Source organism: Miniopterus schreibersii (assembly GCF_964146895.1).
Source record: "Miniopterus schreibersii genome assembly, chromosome: 2".
NCBI lineage: Eukaryota > Metazoa > Chordata > Mammalia > Chiroptera > Miniopteridae > Miniopterus > Miniopterus schreibersii.
Window position 1 is genome coordinate 105205186 of NC_138102.1, and position 20615 is coordinate 105225800.

The following is a 20615-nucleotide window of genomic DNA, read 5'->3' on the forward strand; positions in this document are numbered from 1 at the left end:
TAACAAGAGTACTGTTTAATAGTTCAGATAAAATGTGAGTCAAATCATATACTCCAAAACATAACTGTAAAATAAAAATGTGATATAACAGGCAAGTGCTAAGCCTGTCTTCCCAAACTGGTGTTTAAAGGGGGCTCTATCATATGTGAACTAGGAGCTGTGGGTAATGAAGTTGATAATTCTAGAAGGTGTGCTGGATATTGACTGGAGCTAAGATCAGTCTGGGAAACTCATAAACATGAATGAATAGGATAACCCTGTTAGGATACAGAGGAAATTAAAAGATTAAAAACAGCTAGTACTAATGAATAGAACTTTAAATAAACTACATGAAACTTTTCTTTAGTGTAAAACTCATCAGTATTTTATTCAATAAATATTTATTGAGCTCTGTAGGATTCCATATTTTCATATGACTGTGAAAAACAAGTTGTAAAGAATTTTTTTGCACTAAGTGCAAGCATATATTTGTTGTCCAGGACGGATGTCTAAATCGTAAATATTACCACAAACAAGAGGACTGGCTCTTCCCCATATGTTAAATGCTCATCATCATTAAGAAAAAACTTGTGGATTTGAGAGCATATGTTCCAGAGATGTTTAAAACACTATAATTTTTGGTCTAAAGTAAATCAAGTGAGTCACAAGACAATGTCACCTTCAATCATTCAGCAGAAACTACAAAAATGCAGGATGTTCCTGTGAAACACTAAAAATGTGATCTTAAAAATACATTAAGAGAAAAGTCTCTTCTACAAATTACTTACAACTTACTCGTGTGGCCTAAGAGCTCTCTGCCTCCACAGAGCTCAGGTAATCACTAAGCCTGTCAGGAAGTACTTAGAACCACAGTGCAGAGGTGGTGGCTTCTGCTTCTTTCTATTGCCTAAAAATCACCCTAGATCAGGAGAAAAAGTCACCTGCCACCATGGGGTGCTTCTTCTTCTTTAAAAATGTTTTTATTGATTCCAGAGAAAGGAAGGGAGAGAGGGAGAGAGAGGGAGAGAGAGAGAGGGAAAGGGGGGAGGGGAGGTGAGAGAGAGAGGGAGAGAGAGAGGGAAAGAGAGAGGGAGAGAGAGAGAAACATCAATGATGAGACAGTCATTGGTCCGCTGCCTCCTGCACGTTCCTCACTGGGGATCAAGTCTGCAATCTGGGCATATGACCTGACTGGGAATCCAATCATGATCTCCTGGTTCATGGGTTGACGCTCAACCACTGAGCCATGCCGGCCAGGCTACCATGGGGTGCTTCTTAAAGGTAATTAGGTCTGACTTAACATTTGTGGATAACTTTCCATGCTGCGATGCCTTGGAGTGGTATCTATGTTGTTGCTCAGGCAGTACTGGTGAATGTGGCAGTTAAAAAAAACAAAGTCTTCATTTTTTTGGATCTACATATTTAGCTGTTTTGGAATGCAGTTGTTTCCTTATCCAGTTTCAAATATAAGACTGCTACAGTCACATCACACACACACACAAAAGACTTTGGGCTTTAAAACAATGAGTAGGTGAAAGACAGTTTGAGATACTTCTAGGCTGGTGACCAGTTATCAAAGAAATTCTAGTTGGGAATAAAACATGTAAATTTAGCTGAAAACCCCTGTGTTGTATCTCCTGGGGGCCTAAATGTCCTAGTGGGCCACCAGGAGGGCAAAGTCAGCTATCTCAAAGGAATGACATCAGCCATAATACTTCTAAAGCAGAAAAATGTTTTTAAAGAAAAAAGTGGAGTTCTTGGGTCTTGCTTCCAAGATTACCAAAAAATACTTTCACTCCCAGCTATTAAATGCAATCCAAAACAAATGCCTTACCAAAATTATGGATATGTACCAAAATTATAACAGTTTTAGCTTGTTTATTTCTGAGGAAAAAATAAGGCAGGAACAAGGGAACATTACAGTGAGCCTCCTTTAGGCTGTATGGGTCTCTCCTATTTTCCTCCCTAAGACAGCCAGATGGATGGTCTCTAACTGCCGTGAGGCTTTTTAGAACCAGAACCAACTACTCTTTTCAAACTTTCATATGAATAAACTATTTTTTAAGAGAAGATAGCAACTGTTGTACTCTATGCTCTAAAAAATACCTTGAGACAAATGAAAATGGAAATGTATCACACCAAAATTTATGGGATGCAGCAAAAGCAGTTCTAAAGGGAAGTTCATAGAGATAAATGCCTATCTCAAGAAACATTTCAAATAAACATCCTAACTCAAGGAACTAGTAAAAGAACTATAAAAGCCAAAATTTAGTAGAAGGAAGGAAATAACAAAGATTAAAGCAGAAATAAGTGAAATAGAGACTAAAAAGACAATAGAAAAGAATAAAATTAAAAGCTGGTTCTTTGAAAAGAAAAAATTGACAAACCTTTAGCTAGACTCAACAACAAAAAAAAAAAGAGAGGAGTCAAATAAATAAAATCAGAAATGAACGCGGAGATTTTACAACTGATACCACAGAAATACAAAGAATCATGAGAGACTACTCTGAACAATTATACAGCAACAAAGTGGACAACTTAGAAGAAATGGGTAAATTCCTAGAAGCACACAACTTACCAAGACTGAATCATGATGAAATAGAAAATCTGAAAAGACCAATTACAAATAAGGAGATGGAATCAGTAATCAAAAAACCTCCAACAAACAAAAAAGTTCAGAACCAGAAGGCATCACTGGTAGATTCTATCAAACACTCAAAGAAGTAATATCAATCTTTCTTAAACTCTTCTAAAAAACAGAAGAGGAGGGAATGCTCCCAAATCAATCTAGAGAAAAAAGAACTGAGCTAGCAGCATCATGTTTTAACTGTATTATAAAGCTATAGTAATTAAAACAATATCATACTGGCATAAAAACAGACACATAGGGAGGGAATGCTCCCAAATCAATCTAGAGAAAAAAGAACTGAGCTAGCAGCATCATGTTTTAACTGTATTATAAAGCTATAGTAATTAAAACAATATCATACTGGCATAAAAACAGACACATAGATCAAAGAAAAAGAATAGAGACCCCAGAAATAAATACACACATATATGGTCAATTAATTTATGACAAAGAAGCCAAGAATATACAATATGGAGGGAAAAGTCTCTTCAATAAATGGTGTTGAGGCCTGGCCAGCATGGCTCAGTGGTTGAATGTCAACCTATGAACCAGGAGGTCACGGTTCAATTCTTGGTCTGGTACATGCTTAGATTGCAGACTCAATGCCCAGGAGGGGGTGCGCATGCAGGAGGCAGCAGATTGATGACTCTCTCTCATCACTGATGTTTCTGTCTCTCTCCCTCTCCCTCTCTCTGATATCAATAAAAAAATATTTAAAATAATAATAACAAATAAATGGTGTTGAGAAAATTGGAGAGTCACATGCAAAAAAATGAAACTGGACCACTATCTTACACTATACACAAAAAATTAATTTAAAATGGATTAAAGACTTGAATGTAAGACATGAGATCTTAAAATTCCTAGAAAAAAACATAGGTGATAAGCTCCTTGACATAGTTCTTGGCAATAATTTTTGGATTTGACATTAAAAACAAAGGCAACAAAAGCAAAAACAAATAAGTGGGACTACATTAAACTAAAAAGCTTTTGTGTATCAAAGGAAACCATCAACAAAATGACAAGGTAATCTACTGAATGGGAGAAAATATTTGTAAATAATATATCTGATAAGGGTTCATATCCAAAATATATAAAAAACTCATATAATTCAATAGCCCCCCCCCCCGACTACCTGATTTAAAAATAGGCAGAAGATCTGAATAGACATTTCTCAAAGACATGCAGATGACCAATAAGTACATAAAAAGATGCTCAGCATCACTGATCATCAAGGAGATGCAAAGTAAAACCACAATGAGGTGTTGCCTTACACCTCTTAGAATGGCTATTATCAAACAGACTAGAAATAACAAGTATTGGAGAGGATATGGAGAAAATTCCACTGCTGGTGGAAATGTAAGTTGGTGTAGTCACCATAGAAATAAGTATGGAGGTTTCTCAAAAAACTAAAACTAGAATGACCATATGATTCAGGAATTCCACTTATGAGTATTTAACTGTAGGGAAATAAAAACACTAAATAAAAAAGATAGCCCTGGCCGGTGTGGCTCAGTTGGTTGGAGCGCTGTCCTGTACACTGAAAGGCTGTTGGTTTGATTCCCAGTCAGGGCACATACCCAGATTGCAGGTTTGATCCCTGGTCAGGGAGCTTACTGGAGGCAACAAATTGATGTTTCTCACATGGATGTTACTCTCTCCCTCCCTTTCCCTCTAAAATCAATAAAATAAAAAATTTAAAAAAGGCATTAAAAAAAAAAAGAAAGATTAGTTGCGGAGGGAGTAGAACCCTCTGGAAAATCATGAAAAGCAGGAATAAATGAGGATTTTAAATTTATTTTTGGGATGGAGAAAGGAGGGAGAAGCATGAAAGACAGAAAGCAGGCTGTGTACCTAGGACAAAGAAGAAACTAGTTAAAGGCATTTTTGAGGAGAGTGTACAGGAAATGTTATTAAATTGAAGTTAATGTGGTACAGAAACAGTTTGAATCCAAAGCTGAAAATTAAGAAACTCTTACCCAATCCTCCTACTTAAAGGAATGAGACAGCCAAGGGGAAGAAAAGGAGAAAGTAGAAAGAGAGGAGGGAGGAAGGCAGAGAGGGAAAGGGAAGGGCCTCATGCTATTAATGGTGTGTGTCTTCAGGTTGAAGACATTAATGACATTGCTCAAGCAACCATGATCTGCAAAGGCACTGTTTTAAAGGCTTTATATTATCTCATCTAATCACCCAACAACCCTATGAATTATTATTCCCATTTTACAAATAAATAAAGGCAGGTAATTTGGTCCCAAAACCTGCATTCTGATCAGGACCCTGAAGCATCAGAGTGAGATGAAGAGGCAATCAGCTCAGAACACTGATTCACACAATGCCCAAGGGAAGCTGATTGCTCTTTTAATCTTCTGTAAAGCTCAATATGTCACTGTTCTTGTGAGCCACTCACATTTGTAGTTTTTCTATCTGAATTATGGGTACCTTGTATTAAAATAGAAGTGTGGGTGGGTACATAACCATAGAATGAATGAAGGGACATTGACACTCTGTTTTAGTTGGGCCAGTTTGAGTACTTGCCCCTACATACCATTCTCATTCTTAGAGCCTTCCTGCAAGTTGGTTCCTATCTGAAACTCTTTTCTCCTCCCATTCACCCAAACTTTCCCCAACCTCCAAGATCTACTTTTTGTCCCTTCCTCACCTTTGCAGTTTCAAATTCCTCACTAGATTCCTGAGTAGTTACATTTATAAAAAAAATATCAGTGAACTGAGGTCAGAAATCCACTTAGGTTCCTTTTAGTAAGGGAAATTTCTTACAGTAAAGGCAGTTTATTTCCTCACACAGGAATACAATTCAATTTAACATCGAAAGAACTAGACTGTGAAGTGGTAGATGCCTTCTCTTTTTGGTGAGGTATAGTGAGAAGAGCATGGGATCTGGAGTCAGTCCTGGGGTTTAAATGTCTGCTACATGTTACCTGTGTAATCTTAACTTCTGTGAACCCTGTTCCCTCTTTTATAAACATGTTCTTAGGGTGGCTGTGAAAATTAAATATGAGACAAGAGATATGAAAGTATCTAACCCATTAGTGTTTAATAAATGTTTCTTTTCTCCCTCCCATTTCTCTGCAGCTAGGATCCTCCTGCTTCTTGAATTCTACTGGCTTTTCCAAGCTTTCCAGCAAAGAAGAGTCTTGCTAAAATTAAAATCTCTGATTCACTTCTGAAAATACAAGGTCAAATTATTCCTTGCCTATTATGTTAAAACTAGTCCTAGTATTTGTCTAAATGGTTTGAACAGTTGTTTCAATAAACAATTTGGACCATCCTGACAAAATAGTCCAACTTACTACCCTATTCAATTCTACAAGATGATTTAACACCTCCTTTCTACGGATATATTCTCTAGAGACTTAAGAGACTTCCACTGTAGTACTTATGCAATAGGATAATTGTAGGATGTTTCAAACTGATAAGGACAATTCAACTAGGACAGACAAAAAAGGACATGCCAAAAGAAAAAGAACACTTGTTTTAAAACACTTGTAAAAGCCTGTATTAATATTTACATAACCTCTAATTAAAAAATAAAAGTTTCAAAACATACTGGTCCAAATCCTGTTTTGGGATGCTACAGAGCTGAGCTAATAGGCATACAACACATTTCCAGATTTCAGTGGGTGGAATGGTCTTATACCAAGACCAACTGCCAAGTCCCTTGGCAGGTACCTCCTTCATGTGAGTGGTCTGGCACCAGTGTACATAAACTGTCTCCGTAAGACGAAGTCCAGAAGATCACACGGCCATGATACCTACTATGCTCCAGGCTCTTCTTTTTTCAATCCTCACCTGAGGATATTTTTTTCCATTGATTTTTTTTTTTTTTTTTTTGAGAAAGAGTGGAGGAGAGGGGGAGAGGGGTGAGGGTGAGAGAGAAAGAGGGAGAGAGAGAGAAATACCCATGTGAGAGAGACACATCGATTGGTTGCTTCCTGCACGAGCCCAACTGCCCTGACCAGGCTGGGATCAAGCCTGCAAGCCTACTTGCCCTTGACCAGGAAACAAATGCGAATCTCTAATCACTGGGCTCCAGACTCTTCTTGATGGCTATGAACCACAGGTTACTAGGAGAAAATTCCTACACGAAGGATGTTAAGTTAGCAGATAGAAAAGATTTCTGAATTATTTTCAACTCCCTTTTATTTAGCATGAAATTACAGGAGGCAGAGTCTATGACTTAATTATGACTTTCTTTTAAATTCTCGACATTTCTCTACAGGTCTTTTGTCTCTAGACATTTTTCCTATCTCCCTGTCAAAACTTCCCTTCTTAAACTAGAAATGCTGATATTAATGCTAACAGCTAATTAATTCTACAGTCTTGGTTTCAATGTAAACTTTACTGTTTCTTATCTGAATTTCATGAATTTAGAAGTTAATTAATTCTATATATATTTAAGGAGGACTTGCTCTATTCTAGGCACTGTTCTAGATGATGGGACTACAAAAGCAAACGCATCTAAGTCCCTGTCCTCATGGGGCCTACATTCTATAGCAGGGAAAAACAAGAAAAAAGAAAACTCCAATTCAATTCAATTCAATTCAATTCAATTCAATTCAATTCAAATTAATCTCCTATATGATGAAGAATTTCCTCCCTTGACTTTTATAAAGAAATTACCTACAAAAGAATTTAGTCATTGAAACTTTCCTTGAAAGAATTTGCTGTCAAGCAACCTTCCTAAGACACACAGAATGAAGCAAATATTATCTCCACTTGGAGAGTCCTTTCTCTCCCTTCAGCCTATAAAAAATCCATGTGAAATGTATTTATGTTAAGTTTGATAAAGTAAATCATTAATTTCAAAAGTTTGAAACTTTGTTAAGAAAATCTGTTCTCTGTAGACTCAGCAAGGAAATAGGTGAAGGAAACTAGATTGCAAGTCAAGACTTCTGCAGAGGTTACTCATGCACTTCTTTAGGTACAACCCTTATGATGTAATGATATTTATAGCTCATTTTAGAAACTCTGTATCATAGAAACGCCAGCTATGGCCTGCTAATTGTAACTGAAATGTGTTAATGACAACTACTAGCTCAATAGTGTGTAATTGAAAAACAAAAGCAGTAGCATCTGAACTCCTGCTAAGAGTTATTCTACTATGGGAGAAGAGAAAGGAAAAGGGAGACATCAGGAACACATCTAGGTGAAGGCTTGTTCATTTTTCAGTCTCCTGGTAAAGTTAATTATGGGCCTTGTTTCCTATAACACTAACATTTTTTTCTCATTGGCTAGAAAAGGATGTGCAACTAAAATATAATCCTGTTGATGTTCATGTGTGTGGGGGAGGTGCTTCCTGCTAAGGCATGCCAAGAAGTTTGTATGTTTTGCAGCAATAGACTAGGCAGGTTCATTTAGAGGAGACTGGTGTACTATATCCAACTAATGTATGGCCCCACTTGATTCATGATGACAAATAACTACCCTTGTAGGATATAGATTGGGTAAAGAGAAGTAGCACCCTGTTTTTCTCAGCTTTAGCTTTGTCTGGCACGCAACATTCTAACCCAAAGAGCTTTTTGGTTGGTATTGTGCTTGTCACCTTCTTTCACACCCTCAGGATAAAGTCCTGTGGAAAGCTTCCCATCTTCACAGTATATGCCCCTTTCCACAACTTACCTCACCATCCTTCCTGGCTGCTAGTGAGAGGCCTACACACGTCACCATCATTTTAAGAAGTATAGCTCCAAGACACAGGCTTTTCAAGGAGAACTGACTCCAAAAGAGTGAGATCACTAACAAGCATGGGCAGTGAATCCAGGGAGTGCAAGGCCACCAATATGTGTGAACTTATTAATCATAATTATTATTTTTCCTAAGAAAAGGATTTCCTTAGTCAAACCTCCAGGGCATCAGATCAAAGGGAGATACTGCCACAGCTGGACTGTGTTTTCCAGCCAAATAGCCCAGAAAGGAGACTCTAGACAGTGTCCTGGCAACTGTTTAACACAGCAGCAATCCATAACGGCAGGGAAAGAATTCTTTAGACTGACTTTTTAAAAAGTCTTCCTTTACTTCTCCTTATTTTTAAGGACAGTTTGAGAGTGATGTCAAAGCCCTAGGGCATATCCTTGGTAGGCACTCTATGAGAATTACTGACCCTGAGAATTCAGAGCATTCTTCTATAAATAGAAACAAAAGGTTTTAGTTCAGAGTATAGGTTACTTTTTTTTTTTTTTAAAAAGACTATATATTTATATTTAATTATAAAAAGCATATCCCAAATCAACTGGCAGAGTACTTGGTCAATTTTCTATTTCCAGTTTGAAGTGAGTCTCTATAAACCTTACCAGGACACTGTAAAATCATACTAGATAGTGTACTTTATTAATAAAGTCACAACAGGAGAAATTTAGTTATATGCCCTGGAAGTTATCCCAAAATACATTTAAAAATTATAAAAGTGACTACTAACACACAACAAGAAAAAAGAAGCCACAAAACCCAAATCCCACTATGTCAGAAGCACAGCAAGACACACAGGAATCATGTGAAAGGAGAAACCAGGGAGCACACCAAAAGATTTTATGAATTACAGAGAAACAAGATGTGAGAATGATCGTGTAAAAAAAAAAAGAAAAAAGAAAGAAAGCAAAACAAAAACAGCGTTTCTACAGTGAAGGAGAGGCGTTTCTCACCGTTCTGAACAAAATGGCTGTGCTAGGGGGGCCTGCGGGCTACGCCCAAATGCCCTCCTCCTCGTCCTAGGGGAGGCGGCCAGGGGGGCGGCCGGGAGCATGGGAACGAAAGAGAGCCGGTTAGTACTTAAAACAGAGACAGAAGCATAAGTAGTAGAAGAAAATGGGTCTCAAATTTCTTGATTCTTTTTATATTAGATTCTAATTCCCTATACTACTCAAATTAGTAATTAGTTTGTTGTTACACTTCTGTGCTTCCTACCTTACTACCAAGACTGTCTCTCTCCCAGGGCCTGATCTGGGCAAAATGACCATGTTGGAGACTTTTCTTTATCATTTGCCTTTTCTTCAACCTTTCTCCATTTCTGTTTGCCTCCCACTACTCCCAGGCATCCAATTACTTGTATTTATTATCAAAACTGTTTCAAGGAAAGGATCTAATACTCGTCTTGTATACATTGGCATACATTTAATCCCAGGTATCCAGAAGCAAAATGACTTCTTGGCAGAAAAAGTCTACTGGCCTCAGGCACACAGCTCTCCATTTTGTCTATATTAAAGATTGGCTTGCCTAAAATATAAGGCTTGCCTCAACTGGTTTAGTAAATGTCATCATACTATGACCATAACTTCTGAATCTTAGAAAAAATTGCAATTTGGATATTATTGCTGCTTTCATCTCCAATATTCCTCCTTCTTCTCCTAAGACAATGCCACGCCATCATTTAGTGGAGATGTTTAGTAGGGGAGTTTTCCTTGACTTTTTGATCATATGGATGTAATTATTTAACTGTTATATTTTTCCCCTCAGCTATATATTTTAAGACTGAGAATGATGGAGATGTTGAAATCTGACTTTTGGCAATGGGATATGAGGTAATCTGTTCACCACTCTCCCCCATCCATCATTTTCAAGATCTTGGGAGAGTTCCCTTTCAAAAAACTAGAGTTGAATATGGTTCCCTTCAGACTCATCAATGCCTCTTTTGCACTGATGAGAAGTTGAAGGCAACAATTTTCTTTGGAAATGACATATGCTGGAGGGATCCACCAAGGCAGTGGAATGAAGAAACTATGTTTCAATCTTCATGTTTAATAGATGACCAGCAGACACTTTAAAATTTGCAATTAAAGAATAGTTACTTCTACACTGAATTGTGCCTCATTGAGCTCACAAGACTTAGGCATTATTTCTTTAAGAAGAAAAGCAGGACGGTTACAAATTAGTATGTGTCACTGAGAAGAGTAAGTTTTTCCCCCTCAGTATTCAAGGATTCTTTATTGTCCTCAAATCTTTTGAATATCTCCTCTTAAAATATTCAGAATCATCTACCACCTTCCTGTATAGAAATTGGGTCTGTTTAAAAAAAAAAAAAAGAAGGAATTTTCAAAAGCTGATTATTTTTATTTTTCTAACTTATAGCCTCAAATCTGTAGCAAAATACATAAAAATAAAAGCATATTGATTTTTTATAAAACATTCAAGAGCAGACTTACCTGGTCTGGGGAGGGTTTATGATTGCTTTGATTGGAATGAGAACATTTGAAGTGGTCGTCCTCATAGTTGTCGGCCATTAGCTTCATTCGATTTTGTGTCTAAGAAGAAACGATTCATAAGGTTAAATATAGATAAAAATTCTGTGACACTGTAAAGTAACAAATGCCTTAGGAATGTCATACAGTCTGGCCAGCGTGGCTCAGTGGTTGAGCGTCAACGTATGAACCAGGAGGTCACAGCTCGATTCCCGGTCAGGGCACATGCCTGGGTCGTGGGCTCGATCCCTAGTGGGGGGCGTGCAGGAGGCAGCAGATCGATGACTCTTATCATTGATGTTTCCATCTCTCTCTCCCTCTCCCTTCCTCTCTCTGAAATCAATAAAAACATATTAAAAAAAAAAAAAGAATATCATAAGAAAGGATAAAGCTAATACTGTCTGAAATAAACAGAATTTCTAAGGATATTGGGGGGAAAAAGTTTAGGTACAGCTATGGACTGAATTGTGTACCTCCAAAATTCATTTTGGAGCCCCATCCCCCAATGTGGCTGTATATGGAGATAAAGACTTTAGGAGGTATTTAAGGTTAAATAAGGTCAAAGGGGTGGGGACCTAATCAGAAAGGACTGTGGCCTTGTAAGAAGAGAGACATCTCCCTGCCCCTTTCTCTCTGCCATGTGAGGACATAGTAAGAAAGGGGCTTCAGCAGGCCAGGAAAAGAGCTCTCATCAGGAACTGAATCGGCTAGCACCTTGATCCTGGACTTCCCAGGCTCCAGAATTGTGAGAAAATAAATTTCTGTTGTGTAAGATACCAACTCTATGGTATTTTGTTATGGCAGCCTGAATAAACTAAGACAGGGACCTAAATTGGTACAGGAATTTTTTTGGGGGGGAGGGAATAATTTCCTCAAATTGAGCACTTTAAGCAATGTTTGTTTTTGTTTTTAAAAATAAAGCCTGGATTATACTACAGATAGGATATGATCCTGTAACTCTATTTTTTCACTTCATGATTTACAGACCCATCTTTCCATGTTACTATAAGATCTACTTATCCTTTTAAACAACGATTCCACTTTGGGGATGTTATATAACACACAGGCCATAAATAGTAGGAAAAAAGTTATCATTATCTGTAAATGAAATGATTATATACCTAGAAAATCCTAGACAATCAATTGAAAAACTATTACAACTTACAATAAAGTTCAGTAAGGCGACCAGACAGAAGCTACACATATAACATTCAATATTTTTTCTTTAAACTGTCAATAAATAATTCAGGTTTTGAAAATAAGAAAAAGATTTTGAAATCCCCTTCTTCAACCCTAGACTAGAAGAGAATTATTACCATTACCTTTTCTTCTCAATGTTTACCAAAAAGAAGGACTGGACTGGTGATTCTATGTGGTTGGTTAACTTAAGCCCTGAATACATGTATACAAATGTTATATTTATATATAACATTTTAGAAAATTCACTCTGCAGAGCAAGTAATTCAGAAAATACATGGTATACTATACATAAAATCAAACAGCAATATATATTGCACTAACAAAATATTGTTATAAGCTGAAGTTTTAAAAGTATTAAAAATAAACTTGCTAATATTATGATTTAGAAATTTCACAGAAGATAATCTGAAAAATAAAAATAAATTACATGTATATCCCTTTAATCAGTGATAATCACTTTTAACATTTAGGTGTATCCATTCAGCCTCTTCCTATGAACATAAAAAGTGGCATGCTGTTCTGATTTACTCTCTATTTCTGCTACAATATGGTATTTTTAAAAATTACTATATCTTACAGTATACTTTGATACGTGGTAGGACATGCTGTCCTTCCCCTTCGCTAATTCTGCTTTAAATCTGATTGGGTATCTTCAGCACATCTTCTTTATTAGATGAATTAAAAAGATTTTGTCTAGTTCCATAGAGAACTTTATTGAGATTTTGCTTTGGCATTTTTTCATGTAAAGATGCCTGAGCAAGGGCTTTAGAGCCAAACTGCCTGGGTGTGCATTCTAGTTCTGCCTCTTACCAACTACTATCTAAACTTGGGCAAATGACTTAAATGCTCTGAGCTTCAGTTTTCTCACCTTTAAAATGAGAAAAACAATACTTTTTCCCCATAAGAGTGTGGTGAAGATTAGCCAATTGACCTAACAGAAGCACTTAGAAAGCTGCCTGGCAAAAAATCAACACCCAATAAATTTTAGCTATCACCATCATTATAAACATTTTTATGTCATGAAATATTATTCTAAAATCAATAATTTAACTGGCTGCTTAGTATTCAATTGAATGAATGTTTAACCCACATTGTTGGGCATTTAGTTCTTCATATTTTCACCTAATAATATATGCACATTTCTAAGCCAGTTCCTGCCCCTACTATAAAATGAAAGCAAAGAAAATATGTATCAAGAATTATCCGTGATATCAAATTTGCACTCTGAGATAACTTACAGTGACACTGAAAATATGCAGGATAATTTTTCTTATGCCATGTGGTATTACATGACAAACAAAAAGTCTTATGCAAAGCGGCTCTTGGAAAAGGAGGAAGGGAGAGGAAAGGGTAAGGAGGTGCAACCAGAAAGTGAGCAAAACATCTGCACATCATTCCTTTAGTCAGGAAACTTTCCCATGTTGACTTTAGTCAGAATGTGCAGCAAATATATTCTTGGCTAGTTCTTTTCTTAGAACATTATGCACTTAATCTTTAATACCTGATACCTAGTATAAGTTAAAAAACTTAAAAAGAATGAATAAAGCACACACAAATCCACCCTCAAGGCAGAATGTATTTCAAGTACTTCTTAGGAATGAGTATGAAAGCGTCCCAAAGGAACTGATGACATTAGACAGATAAGATTATAGGTCACTCATCTGATCCATGTAAGTGAATGAAGACATAATCGTAAGAACTTCTCCATTTCTAAACGACATGAAGATTATCAAAGTTTAGTATTCCTAGGTCTAGTATTCAGATATTTGGTGTGAAGCCTGCTCTTTGCATAGTCATGAGGGTTAGCACTAAATATCTGACGGCCCACAGAGCACTAGGTATTATAGAGATTGTATAAATGACTCTCTGCTCTTAAGGAGCTCTTGTACTACTCTCTTCTGAAAGTGTAATTCCTATAGATTCCAATTAGGTGAGTCAGATTTAGTTATAAATTTAACAAAATCTCAACAAATTACTTGTATTTAAAATTTCATTTCATGAAAAAATATAGTCATTAATTATTCTTGAGGTGTTCTGTGTGTTTGGCACGTTACACATACTTGTCTGCAGATTACCTGTGTAGTTTGCAAAGTTCCTTTCCTGTTGGTTAAACAATGGAAGCCTTGGGAATAACTCATGAGGAGCAGTGCAGCAGGAAGGAGACAGCAACAAGATTAGGAGAAATAACTGCTGAATTTAGCCTAACAGCTGTCACTGTCTGATTACCTTTGCATCCCATTTTATTATCTCAACTGGAGTGTTAGATTTACAATAGAAAAGTGTGTCTTCTACTGATTTTGTTTTGATTTTTAAATAAATCAGTTTAATTTTGGTTCTGATTAGTACTTTTAGTTTACTGATGAAATCATGAAACATATTATCCCGCAAACACTTTCTATTATGCACCAACCAAAATGAAACCATAAGAAATCTCAGCTGCGGCAACCCTAAATCGGATCAATTCTCCCCATAACTGCCATATTATTTTTTAAAACTTAATTATTATTATTTTGAATATTTCGTATATTTATATAGTGTAAGATTTTATAACAGTAAAAGTAAGTCTACCTCCTATTCCTGACAGTTCCTCTACAAGAGGCTTACCCATTACTACTTTCTTGCATGTAGTTCCAAAGATATCCTGACATTCCATGGTTACAGAAGTGCGCACACACACGTGCACACATACAATTTTCCCTCCAACAAATGGTAGCACACTCTAGTCACTATTCTGCACTATTTTTTTCACCTAACTGCATCTTGAACATATTCCATATAAGTAAATAAATGGCTGCCTCATTCTCTTTGCTGATGCACATTTAGGTTATTTCTAATATTTTACTATTAACAAACAATGCAATAAGAACAATCTTGTACATATGAGAAACTGACAAATATAAATTGTCAAAACTAAGTAAAATTATGTTATATATCATTCTTCCTCCAAATAACAGCTTTTTCCTAATGTGAAAAGCCTAAATTTGTTTGGTTATATGACTAGAGTTGTCCAGGTCCCTAAGACACAAACCTGGTTCCACAGAAAGGTAGAGGGGTGCGAATGGAAAGAACAACCATATGTCTAGTGGACTTGTACTTAGTTGAAATAAAAAACAATGAGCAGTGATGGCATTAAAAATGTATACAGCAGTTAGAAAAATTTACCCTATTTGATATGGACAGGTCAGATATATTCAAATATAGTATTTCTGAGGCAAATAGAAATAATGACATAAGTGTATATTAAGTTCTCATTATTGGTAAAACATCTAAGAGTTATAGTAGCAGGCTCTGTTTACCAGCCTATAAAAGGTTTCTTAATCCTTTAAAGGAGACCTAAAATCACACCAGATTAAATCACTGTTAAAATTACTATACTTGTGACAAGAATACGGCAGAGGTAGTTTGTGAGGTTCCCTAGGAATAAGAAGGTATTCTTCCAAACTGGTCTATTATTTCCTTTACCTTCTTTTTATCAGTGTCACATACTCACAATGAAGAGACACAGAAGCAGCATACGTCAAACACATCACCATGCAGGGAGCTCTGTTAGCTCCCCTTTCCTTCCTCAGGTCTTCTTACTATTTCGGCTGTAACTCTCCACCTGTTTGTGTGCTGTTTGTTTCTTTGTTTCTAGGTACAGGGTTAGGATTAAGGATAGGGTTAGGGTTACAGTTAGGGTTGAGGTAGGTATAGGTTTACAGTTCTGTTTAAAGTTGGGTATGAGGTTTTTGTTAGGGCTAAGGTTGTAGGGTTAGGGTGAAGGTTAGTGTTAGGGTAGAGATTAGGTTTTGGGTAGGTTTAAAGTTACGGTTAAATTTAGGGTTAAGGTGATGGAGAAATTAGGTATAGGGTTAGGGTTGATGTTAGTTTTAGGGTTAGGGTTGAGGTTACAGTTAGGGTCCATCTGGTATTTATCTCCATGAATTTAGTCACTATTCACAGAGTTGTTTCATCTAAAAATCTCAGTTATTCTTGACTTCTGCTTTTCCACTAATACTACATCCAATCAAACCACAGAGTCCTACTGCGTATGTTTCCAAATACTATTTAGGCTTATTTCTAACATTACTTTTGGTAACTTACAGGTATTTCCCCCCACCACCTCCCTTTCCTGACGTCTGGTGAATGGATCAACAAAATTTTTATTCAACCCTTTCCTTATATTGAAGTTTTATCTTCTATTTCTATTACATTATTGCTTACATGTAATATTGAGCATGTATAAGTTGACAAGTCCAAAGTTATCAGATATTTACAACAATCACAGACACCAAAAGCCTGTGTTCTCTAGCCAAAGGAGTCTGGAAAGGAAAGCAGCAGCCTAGCAAGACAGCAAAAATTTAGGTAATAATCACTCTGCTCCAAAGACCACAGAAAAAACTGTGGCCCACTACCATCCATGGCAGCAAAGGTAAGCTTAGACTTCTACTGTCACAACTTCCCTCCCCAGGAAAGGGTGTCAGAGGGAGCCAAGGAGGAAGACAGGGCTTTCATCCCCAGTTGGCAGTAACAAAGCCTCCCCTCCACAGTGTCAGTGGAACTAGGGGTGGGTAGAGGGGTGGTCCTCCCTTGGGAATGGCCAGAGGAAGTCAGAGAGAGCCAGGACTTCCACTACTACGCAGCAGTAAGGAGACCACCCCTCACTATGCACCCCACAGTGCTTGTGAGGGTACTCCTGCTCCTCCCAGGCAGGGGTACATCTGTGGAGACCTGATGGGGATATGAACTCACACCTCTGCCTAGGAGTAACAGGGAACCCCACTCCTTGGGTGTCAACACAGGCCAAGTGGGGAACTGGACTTCTACCTCCACTGGGCAGCGATGAGGCAGCATCTTCTTCCCCTGCTGGAGTGTGCCAAAGAAAACCAACTAAAATAGAAAGTTTAAATAAGATCCATACTTGCATAGTATAATACCCAAAATATCTAGGCTTCAGTAAAAAAAATTACTTGTCATACAAGAACTAGGAAAATCTCAAACTGAATGAAAAAAGATAACTATGGTTAAAGGCACAGCAGGGACTGAAAACAATCTTCTTGCCAGGAGGTTTAGGTACTTGGGAAACTGATTAGCTATCAAAGCTGTACTGTACAGGGTCAGAAAAAGCCATCTAGTTGCTTCCTTGCTTATCACTCGGGTCATCCCTCTGCCATCAAGCCTTCTTTCACCTCCTTCCCACATCTGGACAGGTGCAGTGAGTCAGGATGGGCTGTGTGGGGGAGGGGGAACCTCAACTCATGTCAGCAGCTTCTAGAAAAGCTCTAGGCCAGGAGAGCCTATCTCAGTCTGTGTCTGGCCATGGTTAATCCACAATTGGGTTCATCTAATTACCCAAAACTCATTTCTGATCATACTTTTATTTTGGTACTACTTAAACAACTACTTCCTAGAGAACTGACAATACCTCTACACTCCCTAAGTATGTTCAGGTAAGTACTTTGACTTCCTGTTTTCAGGTTAAGAAAAATTCCTTCTTTGTCACACATGCAGCTCCTTCCCATTTAGATTAATGTTAATAATAAATATTAATTTTTACCAACTCACTGATTTATTGTATATTAAGAATTTTTTAAAATTCTTAATTTATGTCACTGGAGATTATACTGCCTAGAAATATATAGAAATTTGTTACCTGTGACTTTGGTGTCATAGTCAAGAAATCACTGCCAAATCCAATAATGTAAATTTTTTGTTTTTTTTAATCCTCACCCAAGGATATTTTTTCCACTGCTTTTCAGAGAGAGTGGAAGGGGGGGGGGGGAGAGAGAGAGAGAGAGAGAGAAAACATCAATTGGTTGCCTCCTGCATGTACCCCAACTGGGGCCAGGGATTGAACCTTGGCGGGAACTGAACCCAGGACCCTTTGGTCCGCAGGCTGACACTCTAACCAGAGCCAAACTGGCTAGGGCAATACTGTGAAATTTTTATACTATGTTTTCTTCTAAGAGTTTTGTTGTTTTAGGTCTTACACTTAGGTCCTTGATCCATTTTGAGTTGATTTTTGGATAGTGTTAAGGGTCCAATTTCATTCTTTTGCATGTGAATAGCCAGTTTTCCCAGCACTATTTGTTGAAAATACTGTCCTTTTCCCATTGAATGGTCTTGAAACCCTTGTCAAAATCATTTGACCTGCCTGGCCGGCGTGGCTCAGGGGCTGAGCACTGACCTATGACCCAGAAGATCGAGGTTCAATTCCTGGTTGCGGGCTCGATCCCCAGTAGGGGTCATGCATGAGGCAACTGTTCAATGACTCTCCCATTGTTGATGTGTCTATCTCTCTCTCTCTCCCTCTCTCTGAAGTTAATAAAGATATATTTTTTAAAAAATCATTTGACCAGATATGCAAGGGTTTATGTCTAGGCTCTTTATTCTAATCCTTTGGTCTATATGCCTGTCTTTACGCCAACAACACACTGTTTTGATGATTGTAGCTTTGTAGTAAGTTTTGAAATCAGACTGTGAAAGTCTTCCAGATACGTTCTTTTTCAAGACTGTTTGGGCTATTTGGGGTAACTTGAGATTCCATATGAATTAGGATGGATTTTTTTCCCCCCTGCAAAAAGCATCACTGGGATTTATATGGAATTACACTAAATCTGTAGATCACTTTGGGTAGTACTGACATTCAACAATATTAAGTCTTCAAATCCATCAACATGGGATGTGCTTCTATTTATTTGTGACTTGTTTCATTTCTTTCAGCAAAGTGTTGTAGTTTTCACATTGTTCAAGTCTCTGACTTCCTTGGTTAAGCTTATTCCTAAGTATTTTATTTTTTTTGCAGCTATTGTAAGTGGAGCTGTTTATGTAGTTTCCTTTTCAGATTGTTGAGGTAGAGAAATGCAACTGACTTTTGTATCTTGTCTTTGTACCCTGCTACTTTGCTGAAGTTTATTAGTTCTAACAGCTTCTTTTGTGGAACTTTAGGGCTGTCAACATATTAGATCATATCATCTTTAAACAAAGATTTTTTTTACTTCTTCCATTCCAATTTAGATGTCTTTTCTTTCTTTTTCTCTCTTAAAAGCTCTGGCTAGAACTTCCAGTACTATGTTGAATAGAAGTGTTGAAAGTTCATGCCTAGTTCCTGATCTGTGAGGAAAAGCTTTCATCTCAGTCTTTTATGATTAAGTATGATGTTTGCTGTGATTTTTTTGTACATGGCTTTTATTATGTGAAGTAGTTTCCTTTTGTTGCTATTTTGTTGAGTGTTGTTGTTTTTTTAAATCAAGAAAGGGTGTTGAATTTTATCAAATACTTTTTATTCATCAATTGAAATGATCATGTTTTTTTTCCCTTCATTCTGTAGATGTGGGGTATTACAATGATTAATTTTTGTATGTTGAACTTTCCTTGCATTCCAGGAATAAATCCCTCTTGGTCATGGTGTATAATCCCTTTACTATGACGCTGAATGTTTTATGCTAGCATTTTGCTGAGGATTTTTGCATCAATGTTCATATAAGGGATACTGGTCTGTAATTTTCTTTTCTGATAATGTCTTTGTCTGGCTTTGGTATGAGGGTAATGCAGTCTCATAGGAAGTATTCCCATGTCTTCAATATTCTGGACAAGTTTGAGAAACATAGGTATTAGTTCTTCTTTAAATATTTGGTATAATTCAAGAGTAAGGCCATCCAGTATAGGGCTTTTCTTTGTTGAGAGATTTTTGATTACTGATTCAATCTCCTTACTAGTTATTATAGGTCTACTCAGATTTTCTAGTTCGTAATCTAGTCTTGGTAAGTTTTGTGTTTCCGGGAATTTTTCCATTTTATATATGTTGTTCAATATTTTTGGTGTTCAACTGTTCACAGTACTCTCTTATAATCCTTTTTTAATTTATAGAATCAGTAGTAATGTCCCCATTTTCATTTCTGATTTTAGTAATTTAAGATTTCTCTTTTTCTTAGTCTATATAGCTAAAATTTATCAATTTTGTTGACTTTTACAAAGAACCAACTTTTGGTTTCATTAGTTTTCTCTACTGTTTATTTTTCTGTTCTCTATTTATTTCTGCTCTAATCTTTATTATTTCCTTTTTCTGCTGGTTTTTGTTTTTTTATTGTTCTTCTACTTCCATAAGTTGTAAAGTTAGGTTGCTGATTTGAGATCTTTCTTGTTTTTTAATGTAAGCATTTATAGCTACAAGTTTCTTTCTTAGCATTGCTTTTATTGTGTCCTATAGCTTTGATATGTTGTGTTTTTATTTCCATTCATCTTGAAATATTTTCTAATTTCCCTTGTGATATTTTCTTTGATTTATTAGATGTTTAAATGTTTATTATTTAATTTCTACAATTTTGTAAATTTCCCAGTTTTACTTTTGTTATTTTCAACTTCGTCCTGTTGTGGTAAAAGAAGACATTTTGTATGATATTAAGACTTAATTTGTGGTCTAACACATGGTCTATCTTGAAAATGTCCCATGTGCACAAGGGAAGAATGTGTATACTGTTGCTGGGACGAGTGTCTTTATATATCTGTTAGATCTAGTTGATTCACTGTGTTGTTTAAATCCTCTATTTTCTTACTTCTCTTCTGTCTGGTTGTTTTAGCCATTATTGCTGGTGGGGTTTTGGATTTTCCAACTATTATTGTAGACTTGTCTCTTTTTT

General features: G+C 36.7%; 1 protein-coding gene across 6 annotated transcripts in view; it reads right to left on the minus strand.

Annotated features, from left to right (window-relative positions):
• ERC1 (ELKS/RAB6-interacting/CAST family member 1) overlaps positions 1–20615 on the minus strand; it is a 426664-nt gene that overhangs the window by 60566 nt on the left and 345483 nt on the right. For all 6 annotated transcript variants that reach the window (XM_081130861.1, XM_081130858.1, XM_081130859.1 and 3 more), the window contains one exon: positions 10762–10860. In XM_081130861.1, the coding sequence (XP_080986987.1) occupies positions 10762–10860 (99 nt within the window). The remainder of the gene's footprint in view (positions 1–10761; positions 10861–20615) is intronic.